The sequence below is a fragment of the Schistocerca gregaria genome, chromosome 2 (genome assembly GCF_023897955.1).
Source record: "Schistocerca gregaria isolate iqSchGreg1 chromosome 2, iqSchGreg1.2, whole genome shotgun sequence".
NCBI classification, from domain to species: domain Eukaryota; kingdom Metazoa; phylum Arthropoda; class Insecta; order Orthoptera; family Acrididae; genus Schistocerca; species Schistocerca gregaria.
Genome location: NC_064921.1, coordinates 469,163,621 through 469,184,184, shown reverse-complemented (window position 1 = coordinate 469,184,184; position 20,564 = coordinate 469,163,621). Strand labels below are relative to the sequence as shown.

General features: G+C 42.5%; 1 protein-coding gene across 1 annotated transcript in view; it reads left to right on the top strand.

The window, feature by feature from the left end:
- LOC126326355 (brachyurin-like) overlaps positions 1-2,514 on the top strand; it is a 49,608-nt gene extending 47,094 nt beyond the window's left edge. Inside the window, exon 7 of the mRNA XM_049995634.1 lies at positions 1,851-2,514. Coding sequence (XP_049851591.1) covers positions 1,851-2,024 — 174 coding nt within the window. The 3' untranslated portion in view covers positions 2,025-2,514. The remainder of the gene's footprint in view (positions 1-1,850) is intronic.
- The last annotated feature ends 18,050 nt before the right edge of the window (positions 2,515-20,564 follow it).

The following is a 20,564-nucleotide window of genomic DNA, read 5'->3' as shown; positions in this document are numbered from 1 at the left end:
TAGATTCCGCATCTGCAGCACTGTTCATGGAGCAAATATCCACTTATCTGGAACTAGCCCCCCATCCGAAAATAGGGCACCTTCCCCTACCATATAACATTTTTGGAGAACAGCGATCAGTCTAGGTGCGATAAAACACATCAATGTCATAGCAACACGAGACAATACAACGGATGACTGCCTGGGTAAAGAAAAATGGCATGAACACCAAGACAATTATATTTTGTGCTTCTACCCCTAGCGCGGCGATGCAGAGTATAAAACACAGGGTCCCACCAGCCAGCACAAAGCACTGAGCAACGTACACGAAGGAAAAAATAAACTGGTAAGCCAGGTTGCCAATAGTACTACCATCTGTTTACCGGAAGAATAACGCGAGATTAAGTAGCCCCGTCCACACCCTTAATTAGGGATTCACGTCCAAGAGGGTGAAAAAACGTTACATAGAAGTTCCATGGAAAGCGTTAAGACTGCATTATGAGTAGAAAAGGAACATGTTGAAACAGGTGCATTACAGACTGTAGTAAAACTTCTGACTGATAGTCGACGACCTTAAAGCTTACGCACAAAACGGTTTTACAGTTTTATGCAAAAAGCACGTCTTAGGAAGCGATGTAATTTCCATTCGTCGTCGACCAGAAGAAGACATCCTCCTTGAGTGCACCACTGCCACTGTGAAGCGTCTCGCCATTGTCATGGTGTGGGGATGCATGGCAAGATATGGAATCAGGAGTCTGCAAGCGGTACAGGGCAAAATTAACGACAAACAGTACCAAGAAGAGTCACTGCTGAAATTTTTGCCCTCTGTTTGTGATTTGTCTGAAAATAACAAGGATCAGTGCAGCCTTATCACAATGCTGGAATCATTAAGAAATGGTTCGCTGACCATCGCATTATTATGCTGACTTGAACCGCAACAGTCCAAGCCTCAACCCGATTCAGAACGTGTGGTCAATGCTGAAAACTGAACTTGTGGTCAAGGCTGAAAATTGTGGTTTCACGTTGGTCATTTTTCCCTTTAGTATTGTAGATGTATACAACACTGTTCTCCTCAAACTATGATGGACTGTTTATGGCGAATTTCATCAGCCAAAATATCTACTTTGACGGTGCAGTTAAAATGCCTAGGTCCTTGAAGAGGTACCCATTTGACATTACATACTATTCTAACTGCTCCTTTTTGAGCAATCAATACTTTCTTTCTAAGTACTGAGTAACCCCAGAAAATTATTGCGTGCGACATTATTAAGTGCAAAAAATGCTAAATTTTTCAGAAGTCTGCTATGTTTGTTTTTAAGATTAGTAATTATACGAAGAGCAACTGAACTTAATTGTTTGAGAAGTTCAATAATATGTTTTATCCTGTTCAATTTCTCATTAATAGGTATCTAAAAGTGTGGAACATTCTAACCTACTTGCTGACTCCTGATCTTGTGCGACATCAGTTGTTTGTATGACTGTGTTCTATAGAACTGAATCGACTGTGTTCTTTCAACATTTAAGGGGAGTAAATTTTCAGATAACCACTTAATATTTCTTTGTAAAATATCATTTACGAACTTTCTGTTGTTTTCTCCCTAACGGTATTTATTAGAAAACTAATATCATCTGCAAAAAGTATCAGTTTTGCTTCTTGAATGTTAATTGCAAGGTCGTTCCCATACAAAAGCAATAGGAGTGGATCCAAAATTGAATCCTATGGGACTCTCTTTGTGATTTTACCCCCGTCACTAAAATTTTCTACCTTTCCGACAGAGTCTGCTCTTTTCATTGTCTTTGGTTCATTACAAGTAACGTCGTTAGGTCTGCAGTTCCGCATCTGAATCACAACTTGCTGTTAACGGTTGCAGGGCGACAGTGGTGGCGCGCTGGTGTACAAGGCTTCCGACGGCGTCTGGACGCAAGTGGGCATAGTGTCCTTCGGCTCGGACACGGGCTGTGAGAACAGCTACCCGGAGGTCTTCACCAAGGTCTCCCACTACCTCGACTGGATCTCCCAGAACGCCGGCGTCACCATCTCTTAGGATCTAGCCGCTGTCGAGGCGGTGCTTAGCGTAACTAACTTCATCAGTCCAACCACGTCTTTCCGTTGTCCCCTTATTCGATTTTCAGGTGCCAAGAAACAAAGTTAATGATAAATATGCCTTTACAGTTAACCACACAACGTATCAGTCGTCAGACAGGATTCATGTATATTGTAAACAATAGCAACAAAACGGTCACGGTTTAAAAGTACAACTTATTCAGTACACTCCATACGGACATTGATTCTCCTCTGTTTACCTGCTAAAACTTTTAAATTCACAGACGTAGGTAATCATACGTCTCCAACTTTTAATTGATTTATGTTTGCTTGCTTGAACAGTAACAGAAGTGACATGATCATCACCTCTCAGAGTAAGTTAAAAGATTATGAATGAAGCAAATAATTTCCGTAGCTAATCCCTGACCATTATGTATGTTACAACGTCCTTTTTATCTAGATCACGAAATAAACTTTTTACTGCTGATTAATTAGATGATCAATCCCGACATCTTGTGATGTAAACCTTTCAACTCAAAAGCTACGATTTCATGTAAAGTGTGTTTTAATAAGAAAGGTAAGTGTTCCCTCAAATGAAGGTAATTGTGTATAGAACATTTGTTTCTCAAAGTTATTATGTTCCAATAACAGTAATATCCGATTATAAATGCAATTACTCAAATATTTTAACACTCACGTATTCTTTATTTACGACTTGCATCTCGACAGCGTCAAAATAGAAACATTCTTCACATGACAGCTTTCATCGTGTGAGGTATTATTTAAGAAATAGCCACCGCTTTTTTTAACGATTATCTTCATAAAACCTTTTCGAGTTACTTAAAAAGTTTGCATCAAGCACATTCACGAGAAGAGGGTTAGAAAACTTTAAGCTTTCTGTTTACATCATGATTTCTTATAATTATCAATTAGTATCACGCATACTTCTGGAGATCAACATCTTGATAATTTTGTAATATCAAGTCCGTTTGGTGAAACAATTATTTCAACGCTCCAATTTAACTTCAGCCAGAGTAGCGAGGGCTGTTTAGTAAATAATGCAACACCTTTTTTTCTGAAAGTGGGTTGGTTTCATTCAGGATTCCAATACACCATATTTTTTCACACTTTTTTGGCTTCAAAATCATATTTTTCAAGACAACAGACCTACTGCCTACACTACGCTTGTCCGTCCTCTTTTAGAATACTGCTGCGTGATGTGGGATCCTTACCAGATGGGACTGACGGAGTACATCGAAAAAGTTCAAAGAAAGGCAGCTCGTTTTTGTATTATCGCGAAATATGGGAGCGCGTGTCAGAAATTATACAGGATTTGGGCTGGAAATCGTTAAAGGAAAGGCGTTTTTCGTTGCGACGGAGTCTTCTCACGAAATTCCAATCACCAACTTTCTCCTCCCAATGCGAAAACATTTTGTTGACACCGACCTACATAGGGAGGAACGATCACGACGATAAAATAAGGGAAACCAGAGCTCGTATGGAAATATAGAGGTGTTCATTCTTTCTGCGCGCTATATGAGACTGGAATAATAGAGAATTGTGAATGTGGTTCGATGAACCCTCACCGGCCGAAGTGGCCGAGCGGTTCTAGGCGCTACAGTCTGGAGCCGCGCGACCGCTGCGGTCGCAGGTTCGAATCCTGCCTCGGGCATGGATGTGTGTGATGTCCTTAGGTTTAAGTAGTTATAAGTTCTAGGGGACTGATGACCTCAGCAGTTAAGTCCCATAGTGCTCAGAGCCATTTAATGAACCCTCTGCCAGACACTTAAATGTGATTTACAGAGTATCCATGGAGATGTAGATGTAGATGTATTATCTCCGTTCAGTGCTTCGGCCATATGATTCCTTACTGGGAGCGCATGTATGCCATCCTGGTAACCACTCTACTGGTCGAAATTGGAGTCAACGTCTTGCTGCATCGATAACCTCCCCATCATCCAAGTTCTACCTTCTGCGAAGTGTATACTTCATTGGACCAAAAACATGGAAGTCGGAACGTGCGCGATCCGGGGTGTAGGATGGTTGAGGAACAACGTTCCAGTGAAGTTTTGTGAGCTCCTCTCGGGTGATCAGACTTGTGTGAGGCTTTGCGTTGTCGTGGAGAAGAAGTTCGTTTGCAATTTTGAGGCGCGAACGAGGTGAAGTTATTTCTTCAGTATTCTCAGGGCAGCAGTAACTAATCTAGCAGCCCGCCTCTGAATTGCTTCTATGTCCTCCCTCAATCCGACCTCATAGGGATCCCAAACGCCCGAGCAGTACTCAAGAATAGGTCATATTAGTGTTTTATAAGCGGTCTCCCTTACAGATGAACCACATCTTCCCAAAATTCTACCAATGAACCGAAGACGACTATCCGCCTTCCCCACAACTGCCATTACATGCTTGTCCCACCTCATATCGCTGAAATGTTACGCCCAAATATTTAATCGACGTGACTGTGTCAAGCGCTACACTACTAATGGAGTATTCAAACATTACAGGATTCTTTTTCCTATTCATCTGCATTAATTTACATTTATCTATATTTAGAGTTAGCTGCCATTCTTTACACCAATCAGAAACCCTGTCCAAGTCATCTTGTATCCTCCTACAGTCACTCAATGACGAAATCTTCCCGTAAACCACAGCATCATCAGCAAACAGTCGCACATTGCTATCCACCCTATCCAAAAAATCATTTATGTAGATTGAAAACAACAGCAGATCTACCACACTTCCCTGGGGCACTCCAGATGATACCCTCACTTCCGATGAACACTCACCATCGAGGACAACGTACTGTGTTCTATTACTTAAGGAGTCTTCGAGCCACTCACATATTTGGGAACCAATCCCATATGCTCGTACCTTAGTTAGGAGTCTGCACTGGGGCACCGAGTCAAACGCCTTCCGGAAGTCAAGGAATATGGCATCCGTCTGATACCCTTCATCCATGGTCCGCAAGATATAATGTGAAAAAAGGGCGAGTTGCGTTTCGCAGGAGCGATGCTTTCTAAAGCCGTGCTGATGCATGGACAGCAACTTCTCTGTCTCAAGGAAATTCATTATATTCGAACTGAGAATATGTTCGAGAATCTTGCAACAAACCGATGTTAAGGACATTGGTCTGTAATTTTGAGGATCCGTCCTTCTATCCTTCTTATATACAGGCGTCACCTGCGCTTTTGTCCACTACTAACAGAGACGTCCACTCATGCGGCGAGGCGTTTGACTGCGATTCGTCGATCACCTCAAATGAGACTGTCCGCATGTTCTGGCACTGAAGAAGTCACAGGTATATGTGTCGGCTGTCACGTGGGAGATAGGACAGGTCTGCACTATCTGGTTGCGACGATGGCAGATGCCTCGCCCACAGACTCACCGTGCTTTTGCTCACTACCAAGTCTCCGTAGACATTCTGCAAGCACCTATGAATATCTGCCATACTTCGTTTTTCCGCCAGAAGAAACTAAATGACAGCTCTCTGCTTGAAACTCAGACGCCATATTGAAGGCTACGTGTAGCGCCGTCGCATATCGGAACTTCATCAAGCTGTAGAGGCTGAAACGAGAATATTCCACCATGTTCCACAACAAATTCTGCATTTTTTCAACCGAAATTCGCCCCTCATATAAACGAGCTGTTCAAATTTTAGTAGTAGACACATTGTTAATACTGCAGACAACCTTGTAGGTGGAGCAACGATAGTCAGGAGTGCTCATCTTGGGTATTAATAACAGCTTCAACTGTATGCAGGACTTTATTATTTGATCAGTAGCGGTTTCGTGGCACTAATAGCCACATATTCACGTGAACGAATGACTAAATCATTAGAGCAGAAAAGCTCGGAATCTTTTTACCCAACATTCGTTGTCCGTCAAAACAAAACACCGCTAAACTACAGTATGTCATAGAATAAAAATAGCCACATTCCAATATAGTGTATGGGTCCACCATACTGAGTATCACAGAGCACGCGGCCGCAACCCCGATTCCGTAGCAGACCCATCAGCTACATCAGAATCTGGCTATTTTTATTCAATGACATACCATCTTTTAGAGTTTTTTTTTTTTTTTTTGACGTGTAACAAATGCTGGTTAAAAAGATTCCGAGCTAAAACGCTGTAATGTTTTAGTTATACGTTCGCCTTAAGATGTAGCTTTTAGTGAAACCGATAGTGATCCAGTAATAAAGGACTACATACAGCTGAAGCAGTTATTAATACCCAAGATGAACACTGTTAATTTGTGTTAATAGATCTCTTGAAAAGTCCTGTTCAACGCGCTCAGCATCCCATCACATTAAATTTCAGTCTTTTTCTGGTCATAGGAATAACTTATAGAAATTTTAGTTATAACTGTAATAGCGTAAACTATGCATGACAAAGACGATGCTGGAAACATTCAGTTTACTGTGATATCATGAGTCCTGAGCAACTGAAATGAACGTTTACATAGAACACAACTGTAAAATACCTACATTTTACATAAAACTGAAGACTTATTGGAAGATTTTAGTGACAAATGGAATAACCAGTCATATGTTGCTGTGTAACTGGGCACGAAGAATAATTATATTTATTATAGCGCAACTTCTACAAGGCGTTGGCATGCCATAAGGGTGAGGCGGTACCTCTTGCAAACGCAGAAGTTATATGGTTCCCGTAGATATAAGGCAAATTATTTCTGAACTCAAGCACGAAGCTTAATGATATCCCAGATGTATTCAGTGGCTGGCTCTGAGCACTATGGGACTTAACATCTGTGGTCATCAGTCCCCTAGAACTTAAAACTACTTAAACCTAACTAACCTAAGGACATCACACACATCCATGCCCAAGGCAGGATTCGAACCTGCGACCGTAGCAGTCGCGCGGTTCCGGACTGAGCGCATAGAGCCGCTAGACCACCGCGGCCGGCATGTATTCAGTAGTGCAGATATCTGGAGAACGTAATGTGCTGAAATTAATCACCGTAGCTCTAAAATAACAGCAGCGCGGTTGCTGGCACGTGATGTGGACGGGAATCAATCGGAAAATATGACAGTTTTAGTTTATTGTTTGGGTTTAGTTTTATTCCGTTTGATCTTCCTTTCAATGACATATGTCTCTTTCTGGCATTCAATGGGGTGACGAAATCAGGATCAGACCGTAAAATAACAATCTGAAATGGATACAAATACTGAAATGAACACAATAAGTAACATGAAATCTGAGTAGGCGCACAATAGCAATCCGCTGATATACAGGTATTATGCATTGGATATAAGTGGCATATTTATTGGGGCTACAATAAGTTTGCATTACTAGCTTTTGAAATAATGATTTGGAATACCGCTACTAGGCATTATCGAAGACTATTTAACATAAATATGCCACAGCCACATCTGAATCATCAGTCTTACCAGTCCTGTGACTGGTTTGGTGCGGCTCGCCACAATCCCTCTCTTGTGCCTACCTCTTCATCACAGAATAGCAAGCTACGTCCTCAGTTATCTGCTGGATGTATTCCAATCTCTGTCTCCCTCTACCGTTTTTACCCTCTACAACTCCCTCTAATACCATGAAAGTTATTCCGTGATGTCTTAAATGAAGTTCTGGCTTCCTGTCTCTTCTTCTTGTCAGTGTTTTCCACATATTCCTTTCCTCACCGATTCTGCGGAGAATGTGCTCATCCCTCACCTTATGCCGGCCGGTGTGGCCGAGCGGTTCTAGGCGCTTAAGTCTGGAATCGAGCTACCTCTACGGTCGCAGTTTCGAATCCCGCCTCGGGCATGAATGTGTGTGATGTCCTGAGGTTAGTCAGGTTTAAGTAGCTCTAAGTTCTAGGGGACTTATGACCTCAGATGTTAAGTCCCATAGTGCTTGGAGCCATTTGAATCATTTGAACCTTACCTTATCAGTCCACCTAATTTTCAACATTCTTCTGCAGCACAACATCTCAAATCCTTCGAGTCACTTCTGTTCCTGTTTTCCCACAATCCATGTTTCACTACCATATAATACTGTGCTCCAAACGTACATTCTCAGATAATTTTTCCTCAAATTAAGGCCTATGTTTGATACTAGTAGACTTGTTTTGGCCAGGAATGCCCATTTTGTCAGTGCTAGTCTGATTTTTACGTCCACCTTGCTCCGTCCGCCATGGTTTATTTTAGTGACCAGCTAGTAGAGTTCTCTAACTTCATCTTCTTCGCAACCAATCCATGTGTTAAATTTTCCTCTGTTCCCATTTTTGCTACTTCTCATTACTTTCATCTTTCTTCGATCTACCCTCAATCAATTTTCTGTACTCATTCCACGGTTCATTCCTCACAACACATCCTGTAATTCTTCTTCACTTTCAGTCAGTATAGCAGCGTCATCAGAGTCTTATCATTGATACCGTTTCATCTTGAATTTTCACTCCAACCTTGAATCTCTCTTTTACTTCCGTCATTGCTTCGTCAATGTATATATTGAACAGTAGGGGCGAAAGACTACATCCCTGTCTTAAACCCTTTTTAATCCGAACACTTTGTTCTAGGTCATCCACTCTCATTGTTCCCTCTTGGTTTCTGTACATGTTGTGTATTACCTGTCTTTCCCTATACGTTATCAATATTTATCTCAGAATTTCGAACTACTTGCACCATCTGACATAGGCGAACGCTTTTTCCGTCCGTACCTCAACATACGAACAGCTTCTCTGGTGCCTTTTCCTTTCCTGAAGCCAAACTGATCGTCATCTAAGCTACACGCAATTTTCTTCTCCATTCTTCTGTATATTATTCTTGTCGGCAAACTGAATGCATGAGCTGTTAAGCCTATTATTCCATAATTCTCGTACTTGTCACCTCTTGCACTCTTTGGAATTATGTGGATGATGATTTACCGAAAGTTAGGTGGCGTATCACAAGACTGATATATTTTGCACACCGACGTGAACAGTCGTTTTGTTTCCACTTCCCCGAATGATTTCAAAAAATTTGATGGAGTGTTATCTATCCCTTCAGCTTTATTCAATATTAAGTCCTCCAATGCTATTTTAAATTTTAACACTAATGCTACATGCCCTGTCTCTTCTATATACTCTCCTGTTTTTTCTTCTATCACATCATCATACAAGTATTCCCCAACATAGAGGCCTTCAGTGTGCTCTTTCCATCTATCAGCTATCTCCTATGGATTTAAAAGTGGAATTCCCATTTCACTCTTAATGTTACCACTCGTGCTTTTAATTTCATCGAAGGTTGTATTGACTTTTCTGTATATTGAGACAGTAATTTCTTCTTCACATTTTTCATGCAGCCATTTCGCCTTAGCTTCCCTGCACTACCTGTTTATTTCATTCCTCAGTGAATTGTATTTCAGTCGTCCTGAACTTCCCTGAAAATTTTTGTACATCCTTTTTTTGTCGATCAGCTGAAGTTTTCCTCCTGTTAGCACGTTTCTTCTGATTTAACTTCTTTGTACCCATGTTTTTCTTTCCAATTGCCGTCTTTAGAGATGCCAATTTCTCTTCAGCTGAATTGCCTACTGAACTATTCCTTATCGCAGCATCTATAAGCATGGACAACTTCAATCGTATCTCTTCATTTATTAGTACTTCCGTATCGCACTTTGCGCATTGATTCTGTCTGACTAGTCTCTTACACTTCAGCTTGCTCTTCATCATCACCAAATTTGATCTGAGTCTATATCTATTCCTGGGTGCGCCTTAAAATCCGGTATCTCATTTCGGAAACTCTGACCATGTTGTTGTTGTTGTGGTCTTCAGTCCTGAGGCTGCTTTGATGCAGCTCTCCATGCTACTCTATCCTGTGCAAGTTTCTTCATCTCCCAGTACCTACTCAAGCCTACATCCTTCTGAATCTGCTTAGAGTATTCATCTCTTGGTCTCCCTCTACGATTTTTACCCTCCACGCTGCCCTCCAGTACCAAATTGGTGATCCCTTGACGCCTCAGAACATGTCATACTAAACGATCCCTTCTTCCAGTCAAGTTGTGCCACAAACTCCTCTTCTCCCCAATACTATTCAATACCTCCTCATTAGTTATGTGATCTACCCATCTAATCTACAGCTTTCTTCTCTAGCACCAAATTTCGAAAGCTTCTATTCTCTTCATTGTCTAAACTAATTACTGACCATGTTGTAATCTAAAATAAATGGCTCTGAGCACTGTGGAACTTAACATCTATGGTCAGTAGTCCAATAGAACTCAGAACTACTTAAACCGAACTAACCTAAGGACATCACACAACACCCAGCCATCACGAGTCAGAGAAAATCCCTGACCCAGCCGGGAATCGAACCCGGGAGTCCGGGCGCGGGAAGCGAGAACGCTACCGCACGACCATGAGCTGCGGGCATCTAAAATAAATATTCCAGTATTGTCCGGCCTTTTCCGAGTATACCTCCACCTCTTCTGATTCTTGAGCAGAGTATTAGCTACTACTATCTGAAATTTCCTACCCCCATGAACCAGGGACTTTGCGTTGATGGGGAGGTTTGAGTGCCTCAGCGATACAGATGGCCGTACTGTAGGTGCAAACACAACGGAGGGGTATCTGTTGAGAGGCCACACAAACGTGTGGTTCCTGAAGAGGGACAGCAGCCTTTTCAGTAGTTGCAGGGGCAACAGTATAGATGATTGACTGATCTCGCCTTGCAACACTAACCAAAACGGCCTTGCTCTACTTGTACTGCGAACGACTGAAAGCAAGGGGAAACTATAGCCGTAATTTTTCCGGAGGGCATTCAGCTTTACTGTATGGTTAAATGGTGATGGCGTCCTCTTGGGTAAGATACACTCCTGGAAATGGAAAAAAGAACACATTGGCACCGGTGTGTCAGACCCACCATACTTGCTCCGGACACTGCGAGAGGGCTGTACAAGCAATGATCACACGCACGGCACAGCGGACACACCAGGAACGGCGGTGTTGGCCGTCGAATGGCGCTAGCTGCGCAGCATTTGTGCACCGCCGCCGTCAGTGTCAGCCAGTTTGCCGTGGCATACGGAGCTCCATCGCAGTCTTTAACGCTGGTAGCATGCCGCGACAGCGTGGACGTGAACCGTATGTGCAGTTGACGGACTTTGAGCGAGGACGTATAGTGGACATGCGGGAGGCCGGGTGGACGTATCGCCGAATTGCTCAACACGATGGGCGTGAGGTCTCCACAGTACATCGATGTTTTCGCCAGTGGTCGGCGGAAGGTGCACGTGCCCGTCGACCTGGGACCGGACCGCAGCGACGCACGGATGCACGCCAAGACCGTAGGATCCTACGCAGTGCCGTAGGGGTCCGCCCCGCCACTTCCCACCAAATTAGGGACACTGTTGCTCCTGGGGTATCGGCGAGGACCATTCGCAACCGTCTCCATGAAGCTGTGCTACGGTCCCGCACACCGTTAGGCCGTCTTCCGCTCACGCCCCAACATCGTGCAGCCCGCCTCCAGTGGTGTCGCGACAGGCGTGAATAGAGGGACGAATGGAGACGTGTCGTCTTCAGCGATGAGATTCGCTTCTGCCTTGGTGCCAATGATGGTCGTATGCGTGTTTGGCGCCGTGCAGGTGAGCGCCACAATCAGGACTGCATACGACCGAGGCACACAGGGCCAACACCCGGCATCATGGTGTGGGGAGCGATCTCCTACACTGGCCGTACACCTCTGGTGATCGTCGAGGGGACACTGAATAGTGCACGGTACATCCAAACCGTTATCGAAACCATCGTTCTACCATTCCTAGACCGGCAAGGGAACTTGCTGTTCCAACAGGACAATGCACGTCCGCATGTATCCCGTGCCACCCAACGTGCTCTAGAAGGTGTAAGTCAACTACCCTGGCCAGCAAGATCTCCGGATCTGTCCCCCATTGAGCATGTTTGGGACTGGATGAAGCGTCGTCTCACGCGGTCTGCACGTCCAGCACGAACGCTGGTCCAACTGAGGCGCCAGGTGGAAATGGCATGGCAAGCCGTTCCACAGGACTACATCCAGCATCTCTACGATCGTCTCCATGGGAGATTAGCAGCATGCATTGCTGTGAAACGTGGATATACACTGTACTAGTGCCAACATTGTGCATGCTCTGTTGCCTGTGTCTATGTGCCTGTGGTTCTGTCAGTGTGATCATGTGATGTATCTGACCCCAGGAATGTGTCAATAAAGTTTCCCCTTCCTGGGACAATGAATTCACGGTGTTCTTATTTCAATTTCCAGGAGTGTATTCCGGAGGTAAAATAGTCCCCCATTCGGATCTCCGGGTGGGGACTACTCAAGAGGACGACGTTATCAGTAGAAAGAAAACTGGCGTTCTACGGATCGTAGCGTGTAATGTCAGATGCCTTAATCGGGCAGGTAGGTTAGAAAATTTAAAAAGAGAAATGGATAGGTTAAGGTTAGACATAGTGGGAATTAGTGAAGTTCGCTGGAAGGAGGAACAAGACTTTTGGTCAGGTAAATATAGGGTTATAAATACAAAATCAAATAGGGGTAATGCAGGAGTAGGTTTAATAATGAATAAAAAAAATTGGAGTGCATGTAAGCTACTACCAACACCATAGTGAACGTATTATTGTGGCCAAGATGGACACGAATCCCATGCCTACTACAGTAATACAACTTTATATGCCAACTAGCTCTGTAGATGATGAAGAAACTGATGAAATGTATGATGAATAAAAGAAATGGGTGACTGGAATTCGAGGGCAGGAAAAGGGAGAGAAGGAAACATAGTGGGTGAATATGGATTGGGGGAGAGAAATGAAAGAGGAAGCCATCTGGTATAATGGTAAGACAGAGATTTAGGAACCAGGTTTTAAATTGTAAGATATTTCCAGGGGCAGATGTGGTCTCTGACCACAATGTATTGGTTATGAACTGTAGATTAAAACTAAAGAAAAAAGGTGGAAATTTAAAGAGATGGGACCTGGATAAACTAACTATACCAGAGTTTGTACAGAGTTTCAGGGAGAGCATAAGGGAGCAATTGACAGGAATGGGGGAAACAAATACAGTAGAAGAATGGGTAGCTCTGGGGGATGAAGTAGTAAAGGCAGCAGAGGAACAAGTATTTAAAACGATGAGGGCTAGTAGAAACCCTTGGGTAACAGAAGAAATATTGAATTTAATTGATGAAAGGAGAAAATATAAAAAAGCAGTAAATGAAGCATGTAAAAGGAAAAACAAACGTCTCAAAAATGAGATCGACAGGAAGTGCAAAATGGCTAAGCAGGGATGGCTAGAGGACAAATGTAAGGATGTAGAGTCTGATCTCACTGGGGTAAGATAGATACAGCCTACAAGAGAATTAAAGAGACCTTTGGAGAAAAGAGTGCCACTTGTATGAATATGAAGAGCTCACATGGAAACCCAGTTCAAAGCAATGAAGGGAAAGCTGAAAGGTGGAAGGAGTATATAGAGAATCTATACAACGGCGATGTACTTGAGGACAATATTATAGAAATAAAAGAGGATGTAGAAGAACGTGAAATGGGAGATACGATACTGCGTGAAGAGTTTTGACAGAGCACTGAAAGACCTGAGTCGAAACAAGGCCCCCGGAGTAGACAACATTCCATTGGAACTACTGACGGCCTTGGGAGAGCCAGTCATGACAAAATTCTACCATCTGGTGAGCAAGATGTACAGGACAGGCGAAATACCCTCAGACTTCAAGAAGAATATAATAATTCCAATCCCAAAGGAAGCAGATGTTGACAGATGTGATAATTACCGAACCATCAGTTTAATAAGTCACAGCTGCAAAATACTAACGCGAATTCTTTACAGACGAATGGAAAAACTGGTAGAAGCCGACCTCGGAGAAGATCAGTTTGGATTGCGCAGAAATGTTGGAATACGTGAGGCAATACTGACCCTACGACTTATCTTAGAAAATAGATTAAGGAAAGGGAAACCAACATTTCTAGCATTTATAGACTTAGAGAAAGCTTTTGACAATGTTGACTGGAAAACTTCCTTTCAAATTCTGAAGGTGGCAGGGGTAAAATACAGGGACCGAAAGGCTATTTACTATTTCTACAGAAACCAGATGGCAGTTATAAAAGTCGAGGGGCATGAAAGGGAAGCAGTGGTTGGGAAGGGAGTGAGACAGGTTTATAGCCTGTCCCCAATGTTATTCAATCTGTATATTGAGCAAGCAGTAAAGGAAACAAAAGAAAAATTCGGAGTAGGTATTAAAATCCATAGAGAAGAAATAAAAACTCTGAGGTTTGCCGACGACATTGTAATTCTGTCAGAGACAGAAAAGGACTTGGAAGAGCAGTTGAACGGAATGGACAGCCTTTGAAAGGAGGATATAAGATGAACGTGAACAAAAGTAAAACGAGGATAATGGAATGTAGTCAAACTAAGTCGGGTCATGCTGAGGGAATTAGATTAGGAAATGAGCCGTTTAAAGTAGTGAAGGAGTTTTGCTATTTGGGAAGCAAAATAACTGATGATGGTCGAAGTAGGGAGGATATAAAATGTAGACTGGCAATGGCAAGGAAAGCGTTTCTGAAGAAGAGAAATTTGTTAACTTCGAGTACAGATTTAAGTGTCAGGAAGTCGTTTCTGAAAGTATTTGTATGGAGTGTAGCCATGTATGGAAGTGAAACATGGACGATAAATAGTTTGGACAAGGAGAGCATAGAAGCTTTCGAAATGTGGTGCTACAGAAGAATGCTGAAGATTAGATGGGTAGATCACATAACTAATGAGGAGGTATTGAATATAATTGGGGATAAGAGGAGTTTGTGGCACAACTTGACAAGAAGAAGGGATCGGTTGGTAGGACATGTTCTGAGGCATCAAGGGATCACAAATTTAGCATTGGAGGGCAGCGTGGAGGGTAAAAATCGTAGAGGGAGACCAAGAGATGAATACATAAAGCAGATTCAGAAGGATGTAGGTTGCAGTAAGTACTGGGAAATGAAGAATCCTGCACAGGATAAAGTACCACATTCAAACTTATAACATTCTACGCCCCGACTCGTTGGAGGTTACCCTTCCGTTGGTCAATCAATCTTTTCCTCATGGTCATCTCCACCTTGGCAGTCCCCTCGCGGAGAGGTCATAATGACACTTTTCCAATTACAGGATACCTGTCCTGTGGATACACGTTATATGGCTTGAATGCAATGGTTTCCATAGCTTTTTGTATTCTCATGCCGTTGGTCGTTGCTGATTCTCCTGCCTTTAGGCCTCGCAGAAGTGACATGTAAGTTGCTTACCTTACTGTGTGCGTTAAGTTTTGCATGTAATGGGTGTCGTATAACACAAAGCCGTGACTGAACACGTTTATCTATTATATATCGTAGATTTGCACATAGGAAAATTAAAATGTCAGTTGCTGTGTGTGCATTCAAAATGACTGGAATGATTGCTAATATATTCTTAGCCTGTAACACAAATGGGACAATGAAAAAAAAAAATAAATTGAAAAGCTGTGTGAACATGGAACACAGTGGATGGGATTCAGGGGGCTATTAAACTATGTTTATATACATCCACGTCCGTTGTGAGCTGCACAGGCATTATGTGGTATTGGTTCTCTTGTTAACTAAAACCATAAAAGGAGTGAAAATTACTTTTCCTTTGATTGAAAAAGATGATACTCTATTTCTTCAGTTACTGTGTTCTTTACATCGATAAAACAAAACAAAAAAAGTCATATCAAACGACAAAATGTAGGACGATGAACTAATGAACATTACACAAATTTTAACAATGTATGACACATCTAAATCATGTGCCCTCATTAGCATGGATGAATTATTGTTTTTACCTCAGAGATTATGAGCATAAGCAGAAATGTCCTCACTCCTGGCCATTAGCAGAATGCCAGGAGTAAGGGCATTACTGATTATCTGTTTTTTGCTCTTAGTAAAATAAAAAATTATTTATAAAAACACGCTCTAGTATTTAAAGAAACAAACATTAACGCTCAAATGTGGGCGCAGTATTGACATCATTAATACTAACAGTTGGTGAAGTTCTTCCACACTAAACAAGAAATAGCATATCAGTACTTTATACTGTGGAAATTTTAAACGAACACAAAAGGGAACAACTAAAAACTGCATTAACCAGTACGTTATGAAGCAACTATTAGTCTGGGTGTCTACTAAAATGTCAATTTCTTGGTTATCCCACGACAGAAAGCACATCCTCCAGCTGAGGGTCTTGAACGTCCTGATCGACGTGGTGGAGCATTCGCCGGTACTGTCCTTTTGATCTGACACGGCCAAATGTACGGTTGATACACATTAAAAGTTTGTTTCTACTTCCGAGAGACAGGTGACACCCACAGCTGGTGCATACATCCACCAGGATTCACTACAAAGTAGCGCTTGAATAGAAGTTAACTGAATTGCATTTAGTCTCTAAACCCATCTTCTACAGCCGCGTTTTGTTGTAAGTTTTACAAGAAGACCAAAAATTTAGACAAAATTTTCTTTTTGTCGTTAATCTGCTTTGGATCCATTGTGAAAGTCATGGACAGCAGTGACTGGGCGTACAACCGGGGAATAGGGGTGTTGGGATGTATTTTTTTATCCTTCATAATTATAGCCTACTATCTGAAAAGCTAAAATAGGCCATACAGATAGCACTTCCCTGGATAGTATTAAATAATGTATTAATTATGTATTTCTGATACTTTATTTAAAAAGATCAAAAACACTACTACTTCTACTACTACGAAACGGATAGAGGTGCTAGTGGCTATAAGTGGTTGTCCAGCTTTTGACTTGTCCGAGCTCGTCTGACCACTATGCTACAGACGATATTTGTCGTCAGAAGTGGCCAAACTGCAAGGGTGACCCTGAAATCAAAGCAATCGGCTGCTCTAGTCATGATACCAAACGACAAATAAGGTCTTTTATTCTATCTCGGGTTACTCGCTCCTACTGTAACTCTATCGATTCCGTTCCTAATCACCTCTTTGGTCTTTTGATATTCTAGACTTGATGTCCGATTTTTATCGAAGTGCAGAGGAAATGCTCAACAGTGTAGCTCGGAATCTTAGACTTGTAATCAAATTTTGAGTTGCAATAAAGGTACTGAAAGCGCAGCTTGGAATACTTAAGAAATCCAGTTGCGTATGCAAATGATGGTCACCTAAGTTACGTTAGAGCACAAGAAGAGAGCAGGAGCGACATTAAGAAAACAGGAATATAAGAAAAAAAGGGCAAAAGAAGAAAATAAGAGGAATAAGGACGGGCTAATAATATATTATTTAAGGCACGAAACGGAAAGTTGCGTGACCAGAACAGGGTGCATATAAGAAGCTAGACCATCTTGTGCAAGGACTTTATTTTAACTTCCTTACCGACAATCCAGTAATGATACTGATGTATCATTTGTGTGAATCAAGAACGTTGGGTGCTGTTTTCTGTGGGTCATGGTTATCTTTGTTTATCGTTACCAACAGCTGTGATAAAAATGATATTTCAAGGACTGAAGCACTCATATGTGAAGATAGTGACAGCGCTAGTGGAACTGCACACGTACTGTTTCAAATTAAGAGTCTCATGGGAACGAGACTGGGCGCAAGTTTGCCCTCTACATGGCCAGAACTTGACCTGCACAAAATATAAACCCCTGCCTTTGACCAGTCACACAGAACATGGACTATATCTAACGGAATACTCTCCAGTCATGGCAGAAGCATACTCCCTCTTCGTAGAATAGATAAGGCTCCATCTCCAAATTTCGAGTGTGGAGCAGCCAGGTAAACCGTTCGTCACATAGTTACAGATTGTCCCAACAGGTCCTGTCGTGGTACTTTCGACGATTTCCTGATAGCAACGAACGACGCAGTTGATTATATATTGATGGAAATAAAAATCGCAATACCAAAGGTATGTAATGTAGAACAATGAAATTTCGGGAATACATTTGTCTAGATAACACATTTAAGTGATTACCATTGCAAGAACACAGGTTAACTGCAGCACGAGGTGACCTATTGTAAATGTGAAATGCTGGTACATTAATGACCGGTATTACCGGCAGAGTGCTGAATGCGAGCAAGCAAACGTGCATGCATTGTGTTGTACAGGATCCGGTTGCCAGTTTGTTGGATGGAGGTCCATGACTGTTATATTTGGTCGGTCAGTACAGTTCAATGCTGTTCGTGTATGATGGTATAGTTATCGTCCGATGATGTCACACTATGTGCTCAACTGGAGACAGACTTGGCGATCAAGGGAGCCAAGACAACATGACGACACAATGTAGAGCAAGTTAGGTTACAATAGTAGTTTGTGGGCGAGCGTTATCGTGTTGGAAAACACCCCTTGGAATGCTGTTCATGAGGGGCAGCACAACAGGTCGAATCACCAGACTGACGTACAAATTTGAAGTCAGTGTGCTTGGGATATCGAAGAGAGTGTTCCTGCTGATACGAAATCGATTGCACCTCAGACAACTCCAGGTGTAGGTCCAGTGTGTTTAGCACACAGACATGTTGGCTGCAAGCCCTCAAAATGCCTCCTTCTAACCAACGCACGGCCATCACTGATATCTAGACAAAACCAGCTTTCCTCAGAAAAACAACAGGCCTCCACCCTAGCCTCCAGTGAGCTCTCTTGACACCACTGAAATCGCAAATGGCGGTGCTTTTGGGTCACTGGAATGCACGCTACAGGGCTTTTGGCTCGAAGCTGTCCTTGCAGTTACCGATTTGAAACAGAACGCTGTGTCACAGTGATGCCAACTCCTCCGCAGATTGCTGTTGCAGGTGCAGTACGATGTGCCAAAGCCATACACTGAACATTATGGTCTTCCCTGTCTTGGTAGCGCCACGTGGACGTCTGGAACCTTGCCTTCTCACAGTCGTACATTTTCGTGACCACTGCCGGCCGGGGTGGCCGAGCGGTTCTAGGCACTACACAGTCTAGAACAGCGCGACCGCTACGGTCGCAGGTTCGAACTCTGCCTCGGGCATGGATGTGTGTGATGTCCTTAGGGTAATTAGGTTTAAGTAGTTCTAAGTTCTAGGGGACTGATGACCTCAAAAGTGCTCAGATCCATTTGAACCGTTTTTTCGTGATCACTGCTGCCAGCAAATATATGCACTGGCTACATTCCTGCCAAGTCTTCCTGCAGTATCGCAGAAGCGCCATCTAGCTTCTCGCAGTCCTATTACATGACGTCGTTCAAACTAAGTGAGGCATTGATAATGGCGTCTTTGTCGTCGTCTTAAATGCATTCTTGACTAACATCGACTCACTACGTCCAACCTCAAAGGTAAATAACGCTCACGACCGTTACAGCATGTACTGGAAACAAAACTGATTTTCATCCTCATAGTGACGCTACTATTGGCGAGAATCTGGAATAGACATCATCTTTCAGATGTAGGAATAAGCTTGCCAACCTTCGTTTTTGTCACATTCCTTCTTCATGTTGCGACTTTTTTCCGCCGGTGTATTAAAGATTTGGATGTCTGTTTGTAAATTACAGTGCTATTGTTTTAACTATATTAAATATTGTGCTTAAAAACTATACGACAAATAAATACAAATATACCATGGGGCCTGTTTCCAGCAACGTCTGCAACCGAACAAAATGAAGTGATGTAACTGCTGTATCACCCAGCAAGGTTATTTATCTGTGATACCCTGTACTTATGTGCACGCGATGTTTGAAGGTTGACGAAACTGAAAGTGACAGTAGCACAAGCTGCTGAAGAAGCAATATCGTTTAATAGACAATTATGACCAGCAGATTCACAAGACACATAAATCGTGTATTAACTGGCAAAGAGCTAAGCATACGCCTGAATCACTAAGAGTTAACATATGCAGTACTTATGAAGTCATATTTAAAAAGAAACAACTTTCTGTGCTGCCATCTTCAAAACACAATGAGGATTTCCGTGAAGTGAATATGATATAGTGGACCGTGTGAGATGTCGGTTGACTATTTGACCTCCTCCTAAGATACCATAAATCCAAAGCCCGCTGACCTACAGGGCGGGAAAGCCGCCCGCAAAATCCAGCAAATTTAAGAGAAACGACGTCACACAACGGATAACGTCTTGTTGAATGAAGATTTCCTGGGGTTGCCCAGTTAAGTATAAACGTGCAGGTAGCACACCTCACATTAATGAAGGGATTTATCTAGCTTCCAAAGGAAAGTACGATCACTATAACAATTTGACCTGTTATCACAAGACATCAAAGAAAATTAACTATCCACTGAATCAACCATAGAAACATTTATTAAACTGTCACAAGGTTGTAACCATGAACTATATCTTCGGCACTGGTTAGTAAACACAAGAAAGCATACTGTGAAGCTACATGACAGATTCGCCCAGTGACTGTGAAAGTGATTAGTGATTTGAAGAAAGATCCCAGGAAAACCACCAATAGATTCACCGTAACACACGACAAGTGCAACTAACTGGGTGCATTTTTTTAGCTGCACAATTAAATCTAATGTACGTTAAATAGCTTCACGTCTTCCTCAGCTCAGTGACAGCATCTATGGCTCATACTTACTACTTTGAGACGTAATAAGTGTGGAAGACACTCCAGT